At 39.4% G+C, this 19895-nt stretch overlaps 1 protein-coding gene across 2 annotated transcripts in view; it reads right to left on the minus strand.

Annotated features, from left to right (window-relative positions):
• Positions 1-7081, minus strand: part of CCT1 (chaperonin containing TCP1 subunit 1) — a 34462-nt gene extending 27381 nt beyond the window's left edge. The window contains exons 1-3 of one of the 2 annotated variants that reach the window (XM_070093025.1): positions 6924-7081; positions 2951-3036; positions 2247-2351 (exon numbers count right to left, since the gene is read on the minus strand). In XM_070093025.1, coding sequence (XP_069949126.1) covers positions 2247-2351; positions 2951-3036; positions 6924-6993 — 261 coding nt within the window. In that variant the 5' untranslated portion in view covers positions 6994-7081. The remainder of the gene's footprint in view (positions 1-2246; positions 2352-2950; positions 3037-6923) is intronic. The other variant, XM_070093024.1, reaches the window with a different exon arrangement.
• Positions 7082-19895: the final 12814 nt, after the last annotated feature.

The raw sequence follows: 19895 nt of genomic DNA on the forward strand, positions 1-19895 counted from the left end.
ATTTATTCTTGCTGTACATCCTGGCAAGTTCTACAACCCTCATACCACTCTCAAACTTTTCTATCATTTCATGCTTAAATTCCATGGTGTGTCTCACTTTCTTTACTGCAGGAACTTTCTTTGGAGCCATGGTTACTTATTTCACAGTTGCACTGCAAAAATAATACAAACTACAATGGGAAATAAGCAAAATGTTTGGATGTATGAGCAGAAGCTTCCTCAGCCACCGAGCGACAGCCAAACTGATGCCCAAGCGGCCCCAGCCGGCGGATGGACGCGTCCCAAATGGCTGATAACCGGGCGCTGAAAAACCGGCCAATCACCGAGTTGGCCGATAACAGAACTGGCTGATAACCAGGGGTCCAATGTATGTACTTTAGTATAGATTGAGGTTTTAAAACCAAATTTTAAGACAAAAAGTAAATGATGGGATTCTGTCTTTCTTTCAACACACTGGCTGTATCCCACCGAGACGGGGTGGCCCAAAAGGAAAAACGAAAGTTTTTCCTTTTACATTTAGTAATATATACAGAAGGGGTACTAGCCCCTTGCTCCTGGCATTTTAGTTGCCTCTTACAACACGCATGGCTTACGGAGGAAGAATTCTGTTCCACTTCCCCATGGAGGTAAGAGGAAATAAACAAGAACTAGAAAGAAAATAGAAGAAAACCCAAAGAGGTGTGTATATGTATATGCTTGTACATGTATGTGTAGTGTGACCTAAGTGTAAGTAGAAGTAGCAAGACGTACCTGAAATCTTGCATGTGTATCTGGAGTTTATCTGGAGAGAGTTCCGGGGGTCAACGCCCCCGCGGCCCGGTCTGTGACCAGGCCTCCTTAGGTCAGTGTCCCAGGATGCGACCCACACCAGTCGACTAACACCCAGGTACCCATTTTACTGATGGGGAACATAGACAACAGGTGGAAAGAAACACGTCCAATGTTTCTACTCTGGCTGGGAATCGAACCCAGGCCCTCACCGTGTGAAGCGAGAGCGTTAACCACCAGGCCACCAGAGCCAGACACCAGCAATCCTACCATCATGTAAAACAATTACAGGCTTCAGTTTTACACTCACCTGGCAGGATGGTAGTACCTCCCTGGGCGGTTGCTGTCTACCAACCTACTACCTAGTAAATGATGGGATTCATAGGTAATAATTCCAAGGTGGTCAATTTTTTTTTATTACCACATAGGCCGATTCCACGAGAGCAGGGTGGCACGAAAAAGAAAAACTTTCATCATCATTCACTCCATCACTGTCTTGCCAGAGGGGTGCTTTACACTACAGTTTTTAAACTGCAACATTAACACCCCTCCTTCAGAGTGCAGGCACTGTACTTCCCATCTCCAGGACTCAAGTCCAGCCTGCCGGTTTCCCTGAATCCCTTCATAAATGTTACTTTGCTCACACTCCAACAGCACGTCAAGTATTAAAAACCATTTGTCTCCATTCACTCCTATCAAATACGCTTGTGCACGCTTGCTGGAAGTCCAAGCCCCTTGCACACAAAACCTCCTTTACCCCCTCCCTCCAACCCTTCCTGGGTCAACCCCTACCCCACCTTCCCTCCACTACAGATTTATACATTCTCGAAGTCATTCTGTTTTGTTTCATTCTCTCTACATATCCAAACCACCTCAACAACCCCTCCTCAGCCCTCTGGATAATAGTTTTGGTAATCCCACACCTTCTCCTAATTTCCGAACTATGAATTCTCTGCATTATATTCACACCACACATTGCCCTCAGACATGAAATCTCCACTGCCTCCAGCCTTCTCCTCGTTGCAACATTCATCACCCATGCTTCACACCTACACAACAGTGTTGGTACCACTGTACTCTCATACATTCCCCTTTTAGCTTCCACGGACAAAGTTCTTTGTCTCCACAGACTCCTAAGTGCACCACTCACCCTTTTCCCCTCATCAATTGTGATTTACCTCATCCTTCATAGACCCATCTAATATCATCTAATAGTTTTGTTTGTGACCCTGTTCCCTTACCTAGTTTACAAAACAGCAAATGACTGCAGAAAAGCCTATTGAAATACTCCTTTATTCTTACAAGTAGGCCTACTGCTTCTCTTAGTATATCAATAAGTTCTGTTTTAATATTTCCTATCCAGGTTTTCACTTTCCTGTATTGGTTAATATAATACCAAACTCCTCCAACTGAATTTGTTTTTTAAAGGATATACAGTAAATTGAGCCTTTACCAAGACATTAAAACAATGGGCTAACCTCTTCATCTTGTAACTGTGCCAACTCCACCAAGACACGTGCTGCCGGGTGTTCAACCTCTAACAATTTCAAAATAGTTGCTCCATCATTGGTGACTGTCACATCCTGTACATGGTACATGATATACATAGGTGAGGTCAGAGTGATGTGTCAATGAATTGTAGATATCAAAGTGAATTATGCTTGTTCTTTGACAGATATGACAGTAAACTAGAATATGGTGAACTAATGACGCAATCTGGTAGTCCTCAGAGAGGTGCTGAATATTTTTGTGCTATCACATGCAAGTAGTCTACAACTTTATGGAATACATGATTTAATGTAATTTGACTTGATATACAAGATGAACATAAAAGTTATGTCTAATATACCTTTAACCACTGGCTTAGTAAACTTCTACTTCACTACTTTAATCATTATGTTTAAACACAAAAATTGTATATGCTGAATTCTCAAAATTACTAGTCCATTTATTAGTGATTAACTCCAGTTTTAGTCCCCCCTCAAAATGATGTGCATAATAAGAGGCTTAAATATATTCTAAATGCCAGATATATGCAATTTTCAAAATTATAGCACCCTGTATTTTTGGAAATAAAATTTCTACTTTAATATAATAGATTTTGTTCTATAGATTTTAGGCTCATACATCATTACTTAATAAACACCTATGAAAACATTACATAATGATTATTACTACTTACACCAACATCATCGACAATCATTTTGTCGAGTCCCAGCGGACCCAGAGAGCTCTTGACAATGTTGGCAACAGAGCTGGCAGCAATAACTAAGGAATAATAAAAAAAAAATTCTTTTTGGGCATTGTTCAAAAAAATATAAGTGTTTCTTTGGTCCAACCTTGCAAGAAGTGATAATAATGTACAGCCTCTCCTCACTTAGTGGCGTACTCGTTTACCGACAACTTGGACTTACGTCAGCCTCTGATAATATGCATATCAAAATAATGTATATTAGAGCTGATTTCCTCTATTCTGTTTATTACAACATACAGTACACTACTAGAGAGAAAAACTAACGTCAAAGACCTGGGAGTGATCATGTTGGAGGATCTCACCTTCAAGGACCATAACACTGTATCAATCGCATCTGCTAGAAAAATGACAGGATGGATAATGAGAACCTTCAAAACTAGGGATGCCAAGCCCATGATGACACTCTTCAGGTCGCTTGTTCTATCTAGGCTGGAATATTGCTGCACACTAACAGCACCTTTCAAGGCAGGTGAAATTACTGACCTAGAAAATGTACAGAGAACCTTCACAGCACGCATAACGGAGATAAAACACCTCAATTACTGGGAGCGGTTGAAGTTCCTGAACCTGTACTCCCTGGAATGCAGGCATGAGAGATACATGATTATATACACCTGGAAAATCCTAGAGGGACTAGTACCGAACTTGCCCACGAAAATCACTCTCTATGAAAGCAGAAGACTTGGCAGACGATGCAACATCCCCCCATGAAAAGCAGTGGTGTCACTAGCACGGTAAGAGACAACACAATAAGTGTCAGGGGCCCAAGACTGTTCAACTGCCTCCCAGCATACATAAGGGGGATTACCAATAGACCCCTGGCTGTCTTCAAGCAGGCACTGGAGAAGCACCTAAAGTCGGTACCTGACCAGCCGGGCTGTGGCTCGTACGTTGGATTGCGTGCAGCCAGCAGCAACAGCCTGGTTGATCAGACTCTGATCCACCACGAGGCCTGGTCACAGACTGGGCCGCGGGGGCGTTGACCCCTGGAACTCTCTCTCCAGGTAAACTCCGGGTACTGTATAAACATTTAAAAAGATACTACCCTTATAGTATGCTCCTCACTTAGTGGTCTCAGGAACGAAACTCTATCATTAAGTGAGGAGAGGCTGTATTAATACTATTCAGAAAAGAGCACAACTCATATGGATCATAATGCACTAACAATTTAAACATGTTTAAGGACATTAAATCACACCAGTATAAACTACAGTTAAGGACAACTATTAATTTTTCTTCACTTACCCAAAAAATATATGGAATGAGCATGTCTGAGGTACAGTGGAAATAATGAGTGCTGAGTCACTACTTTTCAAATCAGGATCAGATAGCGGGTTCAGTAACTTTTAAAAACAAATATAACCACAAGTTATCCATCATCATAATTTAGTTTAAATTGGATCAGATTAGTACTATTTGCCAATAGTTTCATTAAATTTATATATGTATATTGTAATAATAATAATATTAATTTTTGCATGTACAAGGTATGTGGGCCTAGCTGACATCAATGACATACTATATAGAAAGCTCCTTGTTATGCAGACCATTTTGGTCAAATTAGGTCAATTTTGTCCCCAGGATGAGACCCACACCAGGCGACTAACACCCAAGTACCTATTTTACTGACAGGTGAACATGGACAGCAGGTGCCCTATGGAAACACATCTTATTGTTTCCACCCATACCAGAGACTGACCCCCAGACTTCAGTGTGAGAGCTGAGTGCACTAGCAACTAAGCTATGGCACACCTAATTTCTCAATACAGGTAATCCTCACTTAATGACCTACCTGTTTAACGACAGCTCGGACTTACAACCAGCTTTCCAACCAATATGCAAACCTAAGTAATGTATATTAGAGCTGATTTTCTCTATTCTGTTTATTACAGTATACAGTACACTACTGTATAAACATTTAAAATATTCTAAAAATGTTATATATGGTGCAAAGGTGACATTAAAACAATATCTAAAGACGGTTGACACAAACCCACTACCAGTACAGCATGCTCCTCGCTTAACAACTACTTTGCTTACCGACCTATCAAGAGTAGGTCGGTAACTGGAACTTGGTGATTAATAAGTGAGGAGTACCTGTAGTAGGAAACTACTGGAGACTTCTGACCAATCGACAACTTGGGAATGTTATCGAGATCACTTTCATTTGAAATAATGACATTTCTGTCATGACTATAGAAGAAGGGTGTTAGTTTTGTGACCTGTCTTATAACAATGAATTCTACATGGCAGCAGATAAGACACATTTCGGCACTTTGGCACTTTGGGGGAGGAAATGCACTTAGGCTTAGGTTAGAATGGCTACTTACATTCAGCAGCATTATGTCTGCCATACCATTGCATGTCAGCAGATACATCTTTGATGACAATAGTACAATCTACCATAATGTATATAATTGAGCTTTATTTACAGAATTAAGTAGCCACGTAGTTGCAAGAAATTGACACAGCACAAAGCACACCAAGGTACAACTAACATACCCCGTAAATATGTAATATGTATATTGTATATAATTACACAAAAAATTATTTATATACGTACAAGTAACTGGGGTCCAAAAAAATAGTCAATATTTTAACTCTTATTTTTATATTAAATTATTAAATTAAACTGCTAAACTATTTTGGATATTTTATCAAACACTAAAATTTTACTTACAGTAAACAAGAAGCACTTTGGGTATTATATTCACAAGAAAACATTAAACCCAAATGAGTCATACAGCTCACTCTAGGTATGACCTATCAAACTTTTTTTTTACAATCAGTGGTAGTGTAGTCAGCTACAAAGCCAAATGCATCCTGGGTCAAATTCTGGGTGAGGGAAGATGTATGGGCAAGCCTAACACCAGCTAGGATTTAGTGCTTTCTGTAATAAATGAATATTGGTCCTCTGTATTTTGGCAATAATTATAATTTAAAGACTTCCAACATTAAGTGGGTCCTGTCATGTAGATAGTTTTATGTTGTGCAATTGGGAACACCCAACCAAACCAAGCATTACTCAACGTGATATACCCTAACTTACTCTATTAACGGAAGAAATGGAACTGGGCTGTGATTAACTCGAATACTGACTGTCGATGGGCCATGATGCAGCATTCGAGCCAAAATAAAGGTATTAATTTTGTTAATATCTCCCAAATGTTATAATCTACACCAGTAATAACTATTTTGTAATATAAAATGGTTGCAATAGTCTTAAAATATACGTTGCTGGAGAAATGGTGTAGTGATACCGACAAGACGTGAAAAAGACACAAGCATACAGTTCAGGACATTTATTAAAGGAAATGTTTCTTCTGTCCTATTAGGACTGATGAAGTCACTGAACTGTACACTAAGTGTCTTTTTGCACATATACAATAATACCAGAGTTCAGTTAAGGACCAATATTTAATAATAGCCTTGCTTTCTTGCAAGTATAAAAGCTAAGACCTACCCCCATCATAACTAGCAGTAAATAGACATTCAGAAGTTAGGAGACATTCCCTAGACCAAACTTGCACGTTAATAAATAAGCATTTAAATAAAATTACTAGTTTAATATTCCTAGTTTTCATTATAATTTCATTTATGAAGGAAGCGCTAAACCCACAGGGGTTATGCAGTGCCTTGAAAAATTAAATACTATATATGAACAAAGCACATAATTACAAATACAGTATATAGTTACAAAGGGAAAGCAATCAAGATTCGATCCAAATGGAGGATAGTTCCAATTTCTTGGATCAAGAGCCCTTCATTAATATCAAGCCATACCCCTTGAGGGGATAAATGCATTTACAAGTGTACAGTAATGATAAATTATAAAGATTTAACCTGGTATAACCCGTGTTAATAATGGCAGCTACTATGACTACAGAGGTACCAGACTTACCATTCTCCGTCCTTACAGACGTGCCAGAGGTCCTCTTCCCCTGGATGCTTAACACAGAGTCTGCCGTCATTTTGTATATTAATTCCTGGCTTGTTTTGACAACGTGGTGTGTATGTGGTGATGCCGGGGCACTGGTAGCCACACTGTGAGTCACGAGGAATTACATCCTCTATCCTGGGACACTCAGAGAGGATCCTGCATGCTTATAAGGAGGATCAACCGACCTCAAGGAGGATCCCGCTCCCTCACCCTCTCCTTTCTCGACTCTTCTCGAACCTCAACAACAAATGTCAAATTTGTAGTCAATATCTCTTTATTTTTGCCATGTACATTATTAGTTTTAAGTGTAGATAGTGGCAGGGAGTGAGAGAGGTATAGAATATAGCAGTGGTCGCCATGGAGTGCATCAAAGGATGTATTACACTGGTTATAATAATAATTTTCGCGGGTACGGTCTTCATAGAAAACATGAGTAAATTTCTAAAACAAAGAAAACAGAGCATTTTGCGGATAAACTATAAATTTATTAATCCTTCAGAAGGGTGGAGCCTGTGAAAAATATTCCGATTATTAAACGGGAAGGTTAATAACCCAGGATAACCCAGTAAGCCACTATGTCTGGTTTACTTCCATAGGTGTCCTTGAATCCCCTTTCTCAGGGTGCGACCCACTACAGTCTGTTAACATCCAGTCGGCTAACAGCATAAATAAAGTGGAAGATGATTTTGTTCGGATTATTAACCCGGGGGTTAGTAACCCAGGATAACCCAATAAATCCATGTTGTGAGACTATCTGGTTCATTTCCATTGCAAACCTTTAATCCCTATCCCTAGGATGCGACCCACACCAGTCGGATAACACCCGGGTACCCATTTATTGCTAGACGAACAGGGGCAACAGATGTAGGTAACATGCCCGACGCTTCATCCAGGGATTGAACCCCGCTACCAAATGAGCCACGAATGCCGATAACTAATAGTAGGACCCCAATGGAAATAAATCACTTTGACTTTTTGGGTTATCCTGGGTAATTTATACATATGTTACTATGTATGATAATTGTATTCACGCGTGCCTGTACCTAAATAAACTCTTTATTACCCGCTAATGGAAGTAGGTTACGCCCATAAGATGGGCCAGATGTAAGTAAAGGAGTTGTAGACGATATTATCTGTACCAAGATTTCATGGAGTTTGTGTCAGACAAGTATCAATCGATCACTTGTATACAATACCGACAAGTTGACGAATAACCAGAAAACTCATTCTTCCTACAAGGCACACTGCAGGGTATATCAAACCCACCCTTTCCAACAGCAACACATGTTATGATAACATATTATTCAGATTTTTAACCCGGGGGGGGGGGGGGGCGGTAGTCCCCATGACAATCTAAGAAAGTCGTTGCATCACTACGGACTGTCTGTTTTATTTCTATTGGTGTCCATGAATTTTGTCCCCCAGGATGCGACCTACTACTACACCAATCGACTAACACCCAGGTACTTACTGCTCGGTGAACAGGGGCGGCAGGTATAATGAAATGCCTGACGTTTCCTCCCGTGCCGGGAATCGAACCACTGACACTCAGTATGGGAGCTGAGTGCGCTATCAATACGTTTAGCAGCCGCCCATATCACAGTAACACAGGTGTATAAATCATACCATGCGGTAGCCGTGACCAGAAATATGTGGGACAGATCTACCACAACTTACAAAACAGGTTGCAAGAATACCAACATGTGTACAAGACCTAAAAACATAACATGCCTCCATTGTACAAAGGGTCAAGATCGCACACCAGACGTACCATACCCCGGCCGGGATTGAACATGACGATTTCGTGAGTCATGTTGACGGCAGTGAAGGGACTTGAGCTAGAGTTCGTCACGGCCACGCTAGCTGGAGATTCGTCTGTAAAAACTTGCATTTGTGGTCACAGTGGTGCCTGTGCTAACCTTCCTATGGTGTAGAAATACTACCTAGTTGGACGAATCTTATTGTGGCTAGCTGGTCTAGTGGCTAACGCGACGGGCTGGAGTTTTAAGACTATCTGACCGCGGGTTCAATCCCGGCCGGGGTATGGTTTGTTTGCGATCGTGTCATTACGATTTCGTGAGACACCAGACGTCCTGGAAAGAGCCCATCTGGTCATCAAGGAAAGGGGCAAAACACAAGACAGATGCCTCTGTACACAAAACGCAATCAAACATAATCAAGAAGCTTTCAGTTTAGCCATAACTTTAGCTTAATTTTCTCCTGCATAAACAAATCATCGATAAGACCGGTAGTCCTCTTGCAGTGACCCCCTTTTTCATACTCCTACGTCCTGACCTCACTGATCGGGCTACTCACCTGACTACGCAAGCTCCCCAGTCATACCTCGACGTTACATCAATGCACTCAAAGGTTTAGCAGAAGACATGACCATCAGGGTCACCACCGCTGATAAAGGAGGTGGTGTTGTTATCATGAACACTGACGATTACAGAAACAAAATGCTCAATCTACTTAATGACCCAGATACCTACAAACCTCTCACAACTAACCAAGTGGACAACCTTACTAAAACTTTTCTTCAAAGGACTCGCCGCATTCTGAGGGGCTCAGAACAAGGGAAGAAACTTCTGCACACCATGCCCAGCAACCCCAGACCTGCCAGAATGTATGGCCTGCCAAAAACTCACAAGCCTGGTATCCCACTGAGGCCCATATCCTCGGGAATAGGCAGTGCTCCCCACCAGCTCTCAGGAATTCTCGCAAAACACCTCTCTAAACTCTTGGGCACTATCAGTCCAGCACATCTCAAACACTCGGGTGATCTTCTCAATCGTATTCGCAACATCAACATCAGGAACAAGAAACTTTCCAGCCTTGACGTGACTTCCCTATTCACCAAAGTACCTACTACACAAGCCATCGATCTCTTGCGCAGGAAAATTGACGATTCACTTGATCTTCCCATTCCAGCCAGCGATTTCATCGACCTTGATGAACTATGTGTTGGCTTCACGTGTTTCTCTTTTGAAAATCACCTCTTTCAGCAGACTTTTGGACTACCCATGGGTTCGCCACTCAGTGCGGTCCTGGCGAACCTATACATGGAACATCTAGAAGCCGAACGTTTCTCCACCATTATTCCTTCGTCTGTCACCTGGCTCCGTTATGTTGACGACATTCTCCTCATAACTCCTAAACGCTTCAACGTTCAAGCTCTCCAAGACAAGCTCAACCAGGTCGAGCCTTCAATCCAGTTCACACTTGAAGAAGAAGTCGACAACACTCTTCCTTTCCTTGATGTTCTGCTCTGCAAAGCTGACCACGAACTTCGTTTTAAAGTCTATCGAAAACCCACCAACCAAAACGATCTTCTCCACTTCTACTCTCACCACGACACCAAAACCAAACGTGGTGTAATTATAGGCTTCTTCCTGCGTGCACTCAGAATCTGCAGCAATGAGTTCCTTGAGGAAGAATGCACTATAATTGAACAAGTATTTTCTAAACTCCACTATCCTCGTCACTTCATCAGAGACTGCAGACGGCGGGCATTAAACATCTTCAACACACCCAGAGAAGACACTGCCGAGAAGAGATACATAGTCCTCCCCACCAACTCCATTGCCAAACATGTTTCCAACATCTTTTCCAATACATCATTCCAAGTATCTACCTCCACAACCACGACCATCAAGGACATCACCAGTAGTAGACAGGACAAGCCTCCATCCTCTGCAGGGGTATACATAATCCCTTGTAATGACTGCAACAAATTATATGTGGGCGAAACATCAAGAGACCTCCAAACACGTATTTCAGAACATCAATATGCAAGCAGGACTGACGATACAAGGAATGCCTGTGGACAACATCGCAATTTACACAACCATTTAATTAACTACAGAAACTCAAGACTTATCGCCACAGAAGACAACACTCAATACCGAAGAATCCTGGAATCATCGCTTATCTCTATAACCAACAATTTCAACCAGAACAACGGCTTCTATAACATAGCTGAACCACTCGCCAAGAAATTTCTTCATCGTTATCCCACTTAAGAACATAGAACACTGCAGAAGGTCTACTCACAACTTGTCCAATACCCCTGCCAAGCTACCGAAGACTCTATAACCCCAAACGGTAGATCATCAGATGCAGCATTCTCCACCTGACCTCAACATTCTGAACATGACTATAAATACTCCCATACCTTCCACCTCAGGTAGATCTGTGTGTGACTTGAAAAAGCCCACTGTGTGGGTGAAAGGTTGTCAATAATGGATCACATTATACTGCATATGTGTTTATATTTCCACTGTGTCGGTATTTTATACCATTTATTTCCATTATGGGTTTATATGGGAGTAAAGGTCCTGAGGAGACTTGACCACTTTACCTGGAGTAAAGTCTCTATCCTGACACTCACCAACAGTATCGTGAAACGATGAAGCATCACAGTGCCATAAACACTTGTCAGTAACAAGACTCAACCCACGTGGAGACAGGAAAAAGAGTATTGTATATTTTAAGCTCGACCTCTTCTGCTGAAGAGGACCTCAGATCGAGATTGAAATATACAAAGCTACGTTTTTGTTTTTTGTCTACACATGGGTTTACATCTATCGTGGTATATGGTTGAGCCAGAGGAGGGCCTATCATGATATATGTATGTAAGTTTGGGTCAGAGGCAACATCGAAATCACCTAAGACGTAGGTATTAGCTTTCTGGGCACCATCAATAACGGAGGCTTTTTTTTTTTTCAAAATATTTATTATTGATGTTTTTCTCCCCCTCTGTCTGTCTGTAGGTTAGTTATTTTTTACAGCTGAATTATGCACCCCATACCCAGCCTGTGGCCAATAGTCAAAAAAAGATTGCATAGGGACATAATGGGTCTAGAGACTGGGCACCCACATTTTGTACTCTGCTCATTAAGCAAGTTATACTTACTGTGAGTAGTTTACAGAAGACGAAGTTAGAGTAGATAGGAAGAAAAAGATGCAGAAGAAACATTCATTGTGACAAAATTTCACTCTGTGTAGAGGTCCTTCAAGGGAGGGTCCTAGATGTTGGTGAGCGGCTCTTTATCAAAGGAATTGGACTTGTCCTTCCCTTTGTATAACTATCCAACTTAGTTGCCTCCCATTCCTCAGGTGGTGTATAACTCCGACGGGTTTTAGTTCCCCCTAAATATACTACTACTTCTAAACTACTACCACTATTACTACTACTACTACTACTACTAATAATAATAATAATATTAATACTAATAATAATATAATCATAGGTGAATTGCATTAAATTCTAAATTTATGACATGACTACTCAGGTTCTTATGCGACATGAAAGTAAGATTTACATAAGGTATTTTCTGTATTATCTCAGTCACATCTATAGAAAAACTGGGGTGTAGTCCCTAAGGCTTATGGACCTCATGATATAATTTTCACGGAAATTTACTGTTAATCTCTACATAATTTACTAACACTGGGCAAGACTTCGAACACTCATCGTGTAGATTAAAATTAATTTTTTTTGAAGTTCACAGAAGAGTGCAAGTTTGTCCATTTTTTTATTACAATATTAGATAGGCAAGGACTATGGGTAGCATGTTACATACACCGAGAAGAATGTATTTCTTTCAGATTATACATGGTGAGGATTTTCTTTAATCTTTTTTTTTATGGATTAAAGTATTCTTGCCTGGTGGTAAAAAGGTTACGTGCCGTTGTGCAGCCCTTAATGGCCTTAGTGTAGTCGATAGGCTTTGTACTTAATTAACCAACCAACCTGGGTAGTAGGAGACAGGATATATACATTGAACGGTGTACAGTAAAATTTTCAGTGTATATACGTTGAGTTTACCTTAATTCCTGGTGTTGAATAGGTTACATGCAGCCTTAATAATAAGACCCTCGTGAAGTTAGTAGTTTTATACCCAATTAACCAACCTGAGTAATGTAAGAACTGATATTAAATATAAACAATACACTGAGCCTCTTACAGATCGCTTTCATTCATGTATTCCTGTAGGTATATTGTAAACAGAGGCTCAGAGAATAATATAACAGTGGTAGCTGTGAGAAACAGAGGATGTCCTCAAAATTTTGTTGTTATGAAGGTTTTCATTATAGTTTGAAAGTAAAACGAGGCTTCGTTCGACATTTAATGGTGCATTTCAATAATTGATAGGTTATGCAGTAACTTATATATTTACATATTTTTTGTTAGCTAGGGACATTTTAAAGTCAAGAGTGTTGGAATGTAGTGTATTTTATTGTCAAATTTAGGCGTTTCAAAAAGTTAGTATGTGATGGTTCTCTTGTATGGATTTTGTAATATATTAACAGTTTCGAGATTGAAAGTAATGTTTTTTATTATAGAAAAATGTTAAGATGCAGAAAATTTTTAGGAAATTATGTAAATATTGGGAATTTATAGGTTTTATAGATATTTATGTACAGGCTTGGGCTGTAGTTTTGGCGCCTTGTGGGTGAGGGCGAGGGTCGTAGGTTATATACAGGACCGGGAGCTAGCAACCAGGTCAGTGAAAGATCTGACGAACTTGAGATTGAGTGTACGACGGTTGGAACGTTAGTATTACTTGTGTTTGACATTGAAGAGTGAAATGTATTGGACCACATCAATATCAGAGGCTGTCAGGCGTCAGTTAAGGTAATGTGTGGTAGTGTTTTGTGGTGAAGAGGCGGTTTGAATATTGAAGTAGTTTAGCGTTTTCCCACGATTATAATTATCTCATAGATTCATACTGTAGTAGATAATTATCCCTTGGTTAAAGTCTGGTGACTGTGTAAAGTTTAATATATTAGTAAGTCCTGAAATGAGTAACCCTTGAAGGGTTTTATTTTCGAGGTACCTCAATGCTGATGAAGTGCTCTTGATCCAGGAAACTGGATTTATCCTTTATTTATTATTATTATTAAAGATTTGCCGGTATTCTCCCGGCCCGGGCCTTTTCCAAGTGGTGGCCCGGCCTTGGCTCCCTCTTTAGGGAGTGTCTGAGACCTAAGTCTCCCATGGGAGGAGGCACAAGTACCTCCTCATCTTTGGGACCAACTGTCCCAAGGCCTAGCCACAAGCTAGGCCTCTCTGGTCTGCCATCCCCGCCCCAAGGAGGCAAATGGGAATGACAGTCTTATGAGCTAAAGGCTCGGGCTCTGTTCTGTTCCTCTGAAGTAAAAACCCCTCAAGGAAGGTTCCTTGATGTTGGTGAGGGGCTCTTGATTTAGGGAATTGGATCTGTGCTCCAGTTCCCCGAATTAAGCCTGAATGCCTTCCACATCCCCCCCCAGGCACTGTATAATCCTCAGGGTTTAGCGCTTCCCCCTTGATTATTATTATTATCTGAAGTAAAAAAAAACTAATCTTCAAATGAAATATAATCTTAATACAATTTTCATTCTGTCCTTGTGTGTTTTGTAAGACTAGCCATGCTTTTCCTCGTTTAGGTTATGGCTTTCGTGGAGTGAGGACAGATCATAAAAGATGATGGATTTGACTGGCCTGGTAATAGCCTAGTGGGAACCCTCTGGAATTTTAGTGTGGGAGTGAGGCGGGGAGGGGGTGAGGAATGACCTCCTCCCATATCATGTGGAGGGGGACACAGTGACATCTCTCGGAGATTGGGTAGAAACTGGGAAAGAAAGTTTTTTTTTTATTGGGTAGGGGCGAGTGGTTGTGTGTGAACTATTGTCGATCGTGGTGAGGCTTGTGTACGTGTGTGTGTGCGGATAGGTGGAGGTACGCACATGGAAGAGAAACGTACACAGGCAGACCTGACAATTGATAGCACCATGTAACCCTAAATTTCACGTTGAATTCTGGAGTTTGTACAGTTTCTTCATCATTTACTAGTGGTGGTATTTTTGGAGCCATATGATCCGCTTCGTGGAACTTTTGATCATGTGACTGAGGCCTTCCTCTGGCCTACCCGTCCGTCCTGTAAGAAAACTGTAAGATGTGATTTTTTTTCCCTCCACGCAACATAGGCAAAGGCTATTTTTGGTGTCCTAACATTTATTTTGCACCGCTTCATCATGAATGTGAAGGCACCTTCAATTCCAAACGTTAACCCATCTCTAATACACATCAAAAACAGTAAACATCAGCAATAGTAAACATTAACAGCCATCATGACCAAGAACAGTAAACACTTCAGGAACAGTAAACACAAGAGTAAATATCAACAACAGTAAACGCATTAACGATAGTAAACGTCAGCAATAGTAAACACTCCAGCAATAAACGTCACCAACAGCAGTTAACTTCAGGAACAATAAACATCAACAACAATAAACGCATCACAATAATAGTAGACACATCACCAATAACGAGAAACATCAAGAGTAAAAAATCATCAAAATTAAGCAATCAAAAAATAAACATCAAAAACAATACACTTCATCAACAACACGTCAACAGCAGTAAACACTTCAGTAACAATAAGCATCAACAACAATAAACTTCAGCAACAGCAGTAAACACGTCAAAAATAGTAAACACTCCACCAGTAACAATAAATATCGCCAACAACAGCAAAATCACCAATAGTATACACAACAGGAAAACAATTCACCTCCACACATCACCGATTTTCTTCCAATCTTATTAATTAAAGCTTTTGGTCATTCGTACAGACACTCATGAAAACAACGCAAGTTGACCGCTTTTTACGACTAACCCACAATTTAGAGGAAACTTTAGACTAAGCCTCGGTCCGTGCTGGATATCAATAGTTCAGGCCAAATCGAAACGTCTAAAGCTTCACACCGACTGTCTGTGGGTTGCAAATGGTTCCCGACACGTTATTGTGGGTTGTGAATTATTCAGGCTTTGATATTGTAGACTGGTAGTGAATTTTTCCAGTCACGGTACTGTTGGTTAGTTGTAAATTGTTCCAGCCACAGTATTGTGGCTTTCATTAATCTTGGAGGACTACTATTATTGCATGTAAATACAACAGCATTATTAATTGCACTTGTGTAACACGAAATGAATAGCTGCTTCGTGGCTTTTATTGTTGCCTCCTTCAGCCTCAACAAAGAAATCATTCTGCAAGATTTGGCGACTTATTGATTTTTGGCTGTTGGATTACTGCCAGGGGTGCTGCCCGGGTGGCACTCCTTGCAGCTTTTTCTGGGTCTCTTTCTTGTCTCTCTCCCCGTGTGTCTCTGTGACTGTTGCATTGTCTCTGTGCATCTGGACCACTTAAGGTAGGTTCCCTGACGGCGGTGAGGGGCTCTTGACCCAAAGAATTGGACCTAATCTCCCCTTCCTTGGATTGAACCTGATTGGGTCCCATTTCCCCAGGCAATGTATGATCCCTACCGGTTTAGCACTCCCTCATGAATTTAAAAATTTAGTGGATCGTGGGCAGCGTCAGACGTGTATGGACAGATCTCCAAACACTTGCTGTCCCTGTTCATCATGCAGCGCTGTATAGCCCTTGTGGCTTAGCGCTTCTTTTTGATTATAATAATAATAATGTTCATCAAGCAATAAAAAGGTAGCTGGGTGCTTATAGACTATTGTGGTTAAATTATCTTTTGCCGCCGAGGTGGCTAGTTTACTGTGCATCCCATATCCATCCTGTGAACGATAGCGCAAGATAATATGGATACACAAAAGGCCTAGAAACTAGGACCCAAAATAGTTAACAAAGATCTGGATTTAGATCTACAATTGACTCATCTACTGCAAGAAAATTTAGGAAATTTGTTTAATATATCTGGTATCTTGTTTTCATCAATAAAATATCTTGACATATCACATAGGTTATTATACTGTCTATATATTCCGCAATAAGTGGACACTAAAACACATAGTGTTCAAGATAGTGACCATAGGGCTGGCCACATGTTTAGCATTTGGTTTGATCATGTGTGTGTCTGCCAGGCTATGTGTAGTAGCCAGGCTTAGGCTTGTAACCAAGCCTAAGCCTGGCTACTACATCAGTCAGTCTGTTCACATTGCAAATTGCTCCATAAGCGTACTTATCTGTGTTCATGTTATCACAGTGGATAATAGATCTACTCAGGCTTCTAATTGCATTCCTATAACATTCACTTTTATTATTTACTTCTCTTAATATTGCTAATGCTAGACACAGACACACCAAGGTTATATTCTACATTTACCTTCAGGGTACTTTTTTTATCGCTAATTTATCAGCTTTATCATGAATTATGGTTCCATCCTGGGCAACGCAGTAAGTATATGGAAGTCTTCGTACATCTGCTGCCTCCGTTCACTTAGCAGTAAAAGTATAACTGAGTGTTAGTCACGTGTTGTGGGTAGTATCTAGTAGGGTTAAAATGCTTGGCTTGTGGGACCACGATAAGTAAAAGGTTTCCTCTCTCTCTCTCTCTCTCTCTGCCTATATTATTATCTCCATCATTGTTTTTTATACCTATGTTTCCGTCTCTGTATGACTGTCTTATAAGACCGGGTCACTGTCTGTTTATTGGAAGCTGGAAAAACAATATAAAATTTGAGAATGTTATTTGAGGCTGAACGTATTCTCCCCCCCCCTAGACAATTAAACTAATGGACCTTAGGGATATTGTATATTTGTAAAAAAAATAATTGAACCTGAAATACAATGCACCTCTGTGTTTCTGAAAATCCTCGAGTTCATTGTGCTGAATTCTTTTAATACCGCCTGTTTTCTAGCAAGGCAGGGTGACTCAAAGAAGAAAAACACATTTACCATCACTCACGCCCTAGCTGTTTTTTCAACAGTGAAAGGACATCATGATCCAAACGACCTATCGAGCTGTAATATCCCCAACCTTTTTTCAGGGCTCAGACACTATTTCCCACTGCCATATCTATATATCTATCTACCGTATCTTTTCTCTCAAATGCTGGAAGAGAGAAACTCAGCTCAACTAGGTTCTATTTACATAAATACACACTCAAGCTCACATTAGACCTTTATATATATACACACACTAATTATATATATATATATATATATATATATATATATATATATATATATATATATATATATATATATATAATATATATATGTTATATATATAATATATGTATGTTATATATATAATATATGTATGTTATATATATAATATATGTATGTTATATATATAATATATGTATGTTATATATATAATATATGTATGTTATATATATAATATATGTATGTTATATATATAATATATATATATATATATATATATATATATATATATATATATATATATATACATACATATATACATATATTTCAATCTGTACATATTTCAACACTACATACACTTCCCAGTGTTTATTAGTCACCGCATAGCAGAAGTGTAGCGGCTCTTCTAAAAACGCCCTTATGTGTAAGTTTTCAAACGTTTGTGTAGCCTAATCTAACTATAAATAAAGAAAATAGTATTGATGAGGTTTATAAATAAAAGTAAGAAAATGTCGAGGGTAAGCACGTCAGAAAATTAATTTAGTGAAATAAGGATAGGTTGGATACCGTGGCGCCATCTTTAGTGGCCCAGTTCCAGCCTACCTTAATATCTTTGACTCTAATTACTGTATAATGAGGTCATTAGCACCACAACGACCCTCGGCTGAAAATTATGGTGTAACGATCTCGCCAGAGAAATTGTAAGCATCTTACGTGCATGATTGAACTCTGAAAAGTTATGGAAATTACAGGAGAAACTAGGCTTATATGCGTCAATAAAAATAATAATAATAATAATAATAATAATAATAATAATAATAACGACAAGAACAACAACTAGATGTGCTTTGGTCGCTGTGCTATTCAAGGTATCCAGTGAACCGAGCCCCCTCACTGCGCACATTGAGGAATAATGGTACAGTGTGCGGCATACGTTTCTAATGCTGTTAAATCAACACTGAAGATTCGAAGTCAATCAGAAGAGGCAGTAATGTGTCAATTTCTTCAATGAAACTAACAAATTCTCTCTAAATAGACAAAAAAAATCAAACTTTCTACAAAGGTAATTCAGCTTTGAAAGGGTAAAGCCATTAGACTAGGCATTCTCTAGTTATCCCAGACTAATATCCCCCCCCCCAAAAAAAAAAAAAACTCATTTAGTGAATTCGCTTAGAAGCTGCATTCTCAAGGTATCGGCACTGGAGGTTTGAAACCGAGTAGATGAGGCCTTCACAAATTATCACATAAATATCAGTATCTCAAGTTTTTCCGAATTTCAACAAAATTAGCAAAATTGGCACCTACGTAGTTCAGAATCAGTAGACGTCTTTTTCTAAGACTGACATAGTAATGTGCAGAACAACCCCTGTTCTGATAATGTTCCTTGATAATGTGAGAAATCACGAAAATGCTTCGAAGTTTACTAATCTTTTCACACTGTGATCTTATTGTATATATATATATATATATATATATATATATATATATATAGATATATATATATATATATATATATATATATATATAATATAATATGCAATATGCAAAACAACCACTGTGAAAGAATAGCGAAATTCCAAGCGCTTTCGTGACTTACACATTACCATATCACCTGTTTACTGTGGTGATCTTATTGCATATATATATATATATATATATATATATATATATATATATATATATATATATATATATATATATATATATATATATATATATATATGCAAAACAACAACTCTGAAAGAATAGAGAAATTCCAAGCGCTTTCGTGACTACTCACGTTATCAAGGAACTATGAAAGTAAAGCATCCAAGGAAGCTATATAAGGGGTCTGGCCAGCACCTCACTATCAGATCCCACAACGGTTAAACACCTGACGCGCGCCGGCCCAACTGGACAGGTCCTTTGCGCAACTCACCAACAAACTATTCTACCCAAGAAAATTTAAAAATTAAAAATTATTATTTTTCCAGTGTATTAAATTCTTCCCAAATTCTATTAATTATAAATGGATCTAATTTATATA

The sequence above is a fragment of the Cherax quadricarinatus genome, chromosome 41 (assembly GCF_038502225.1).
Source record: "Cherax quadricarinatus isolate ZL_2023a chromosome 41, ASM3850222v1, whole genome shotgun sequence".
Lineage (NCBI taxonomy): Eukaryota > Metazoa > Arthropoda > Malacostraca > Decapoda > Parastacidae > Cherax > Cherax quadricarinatus.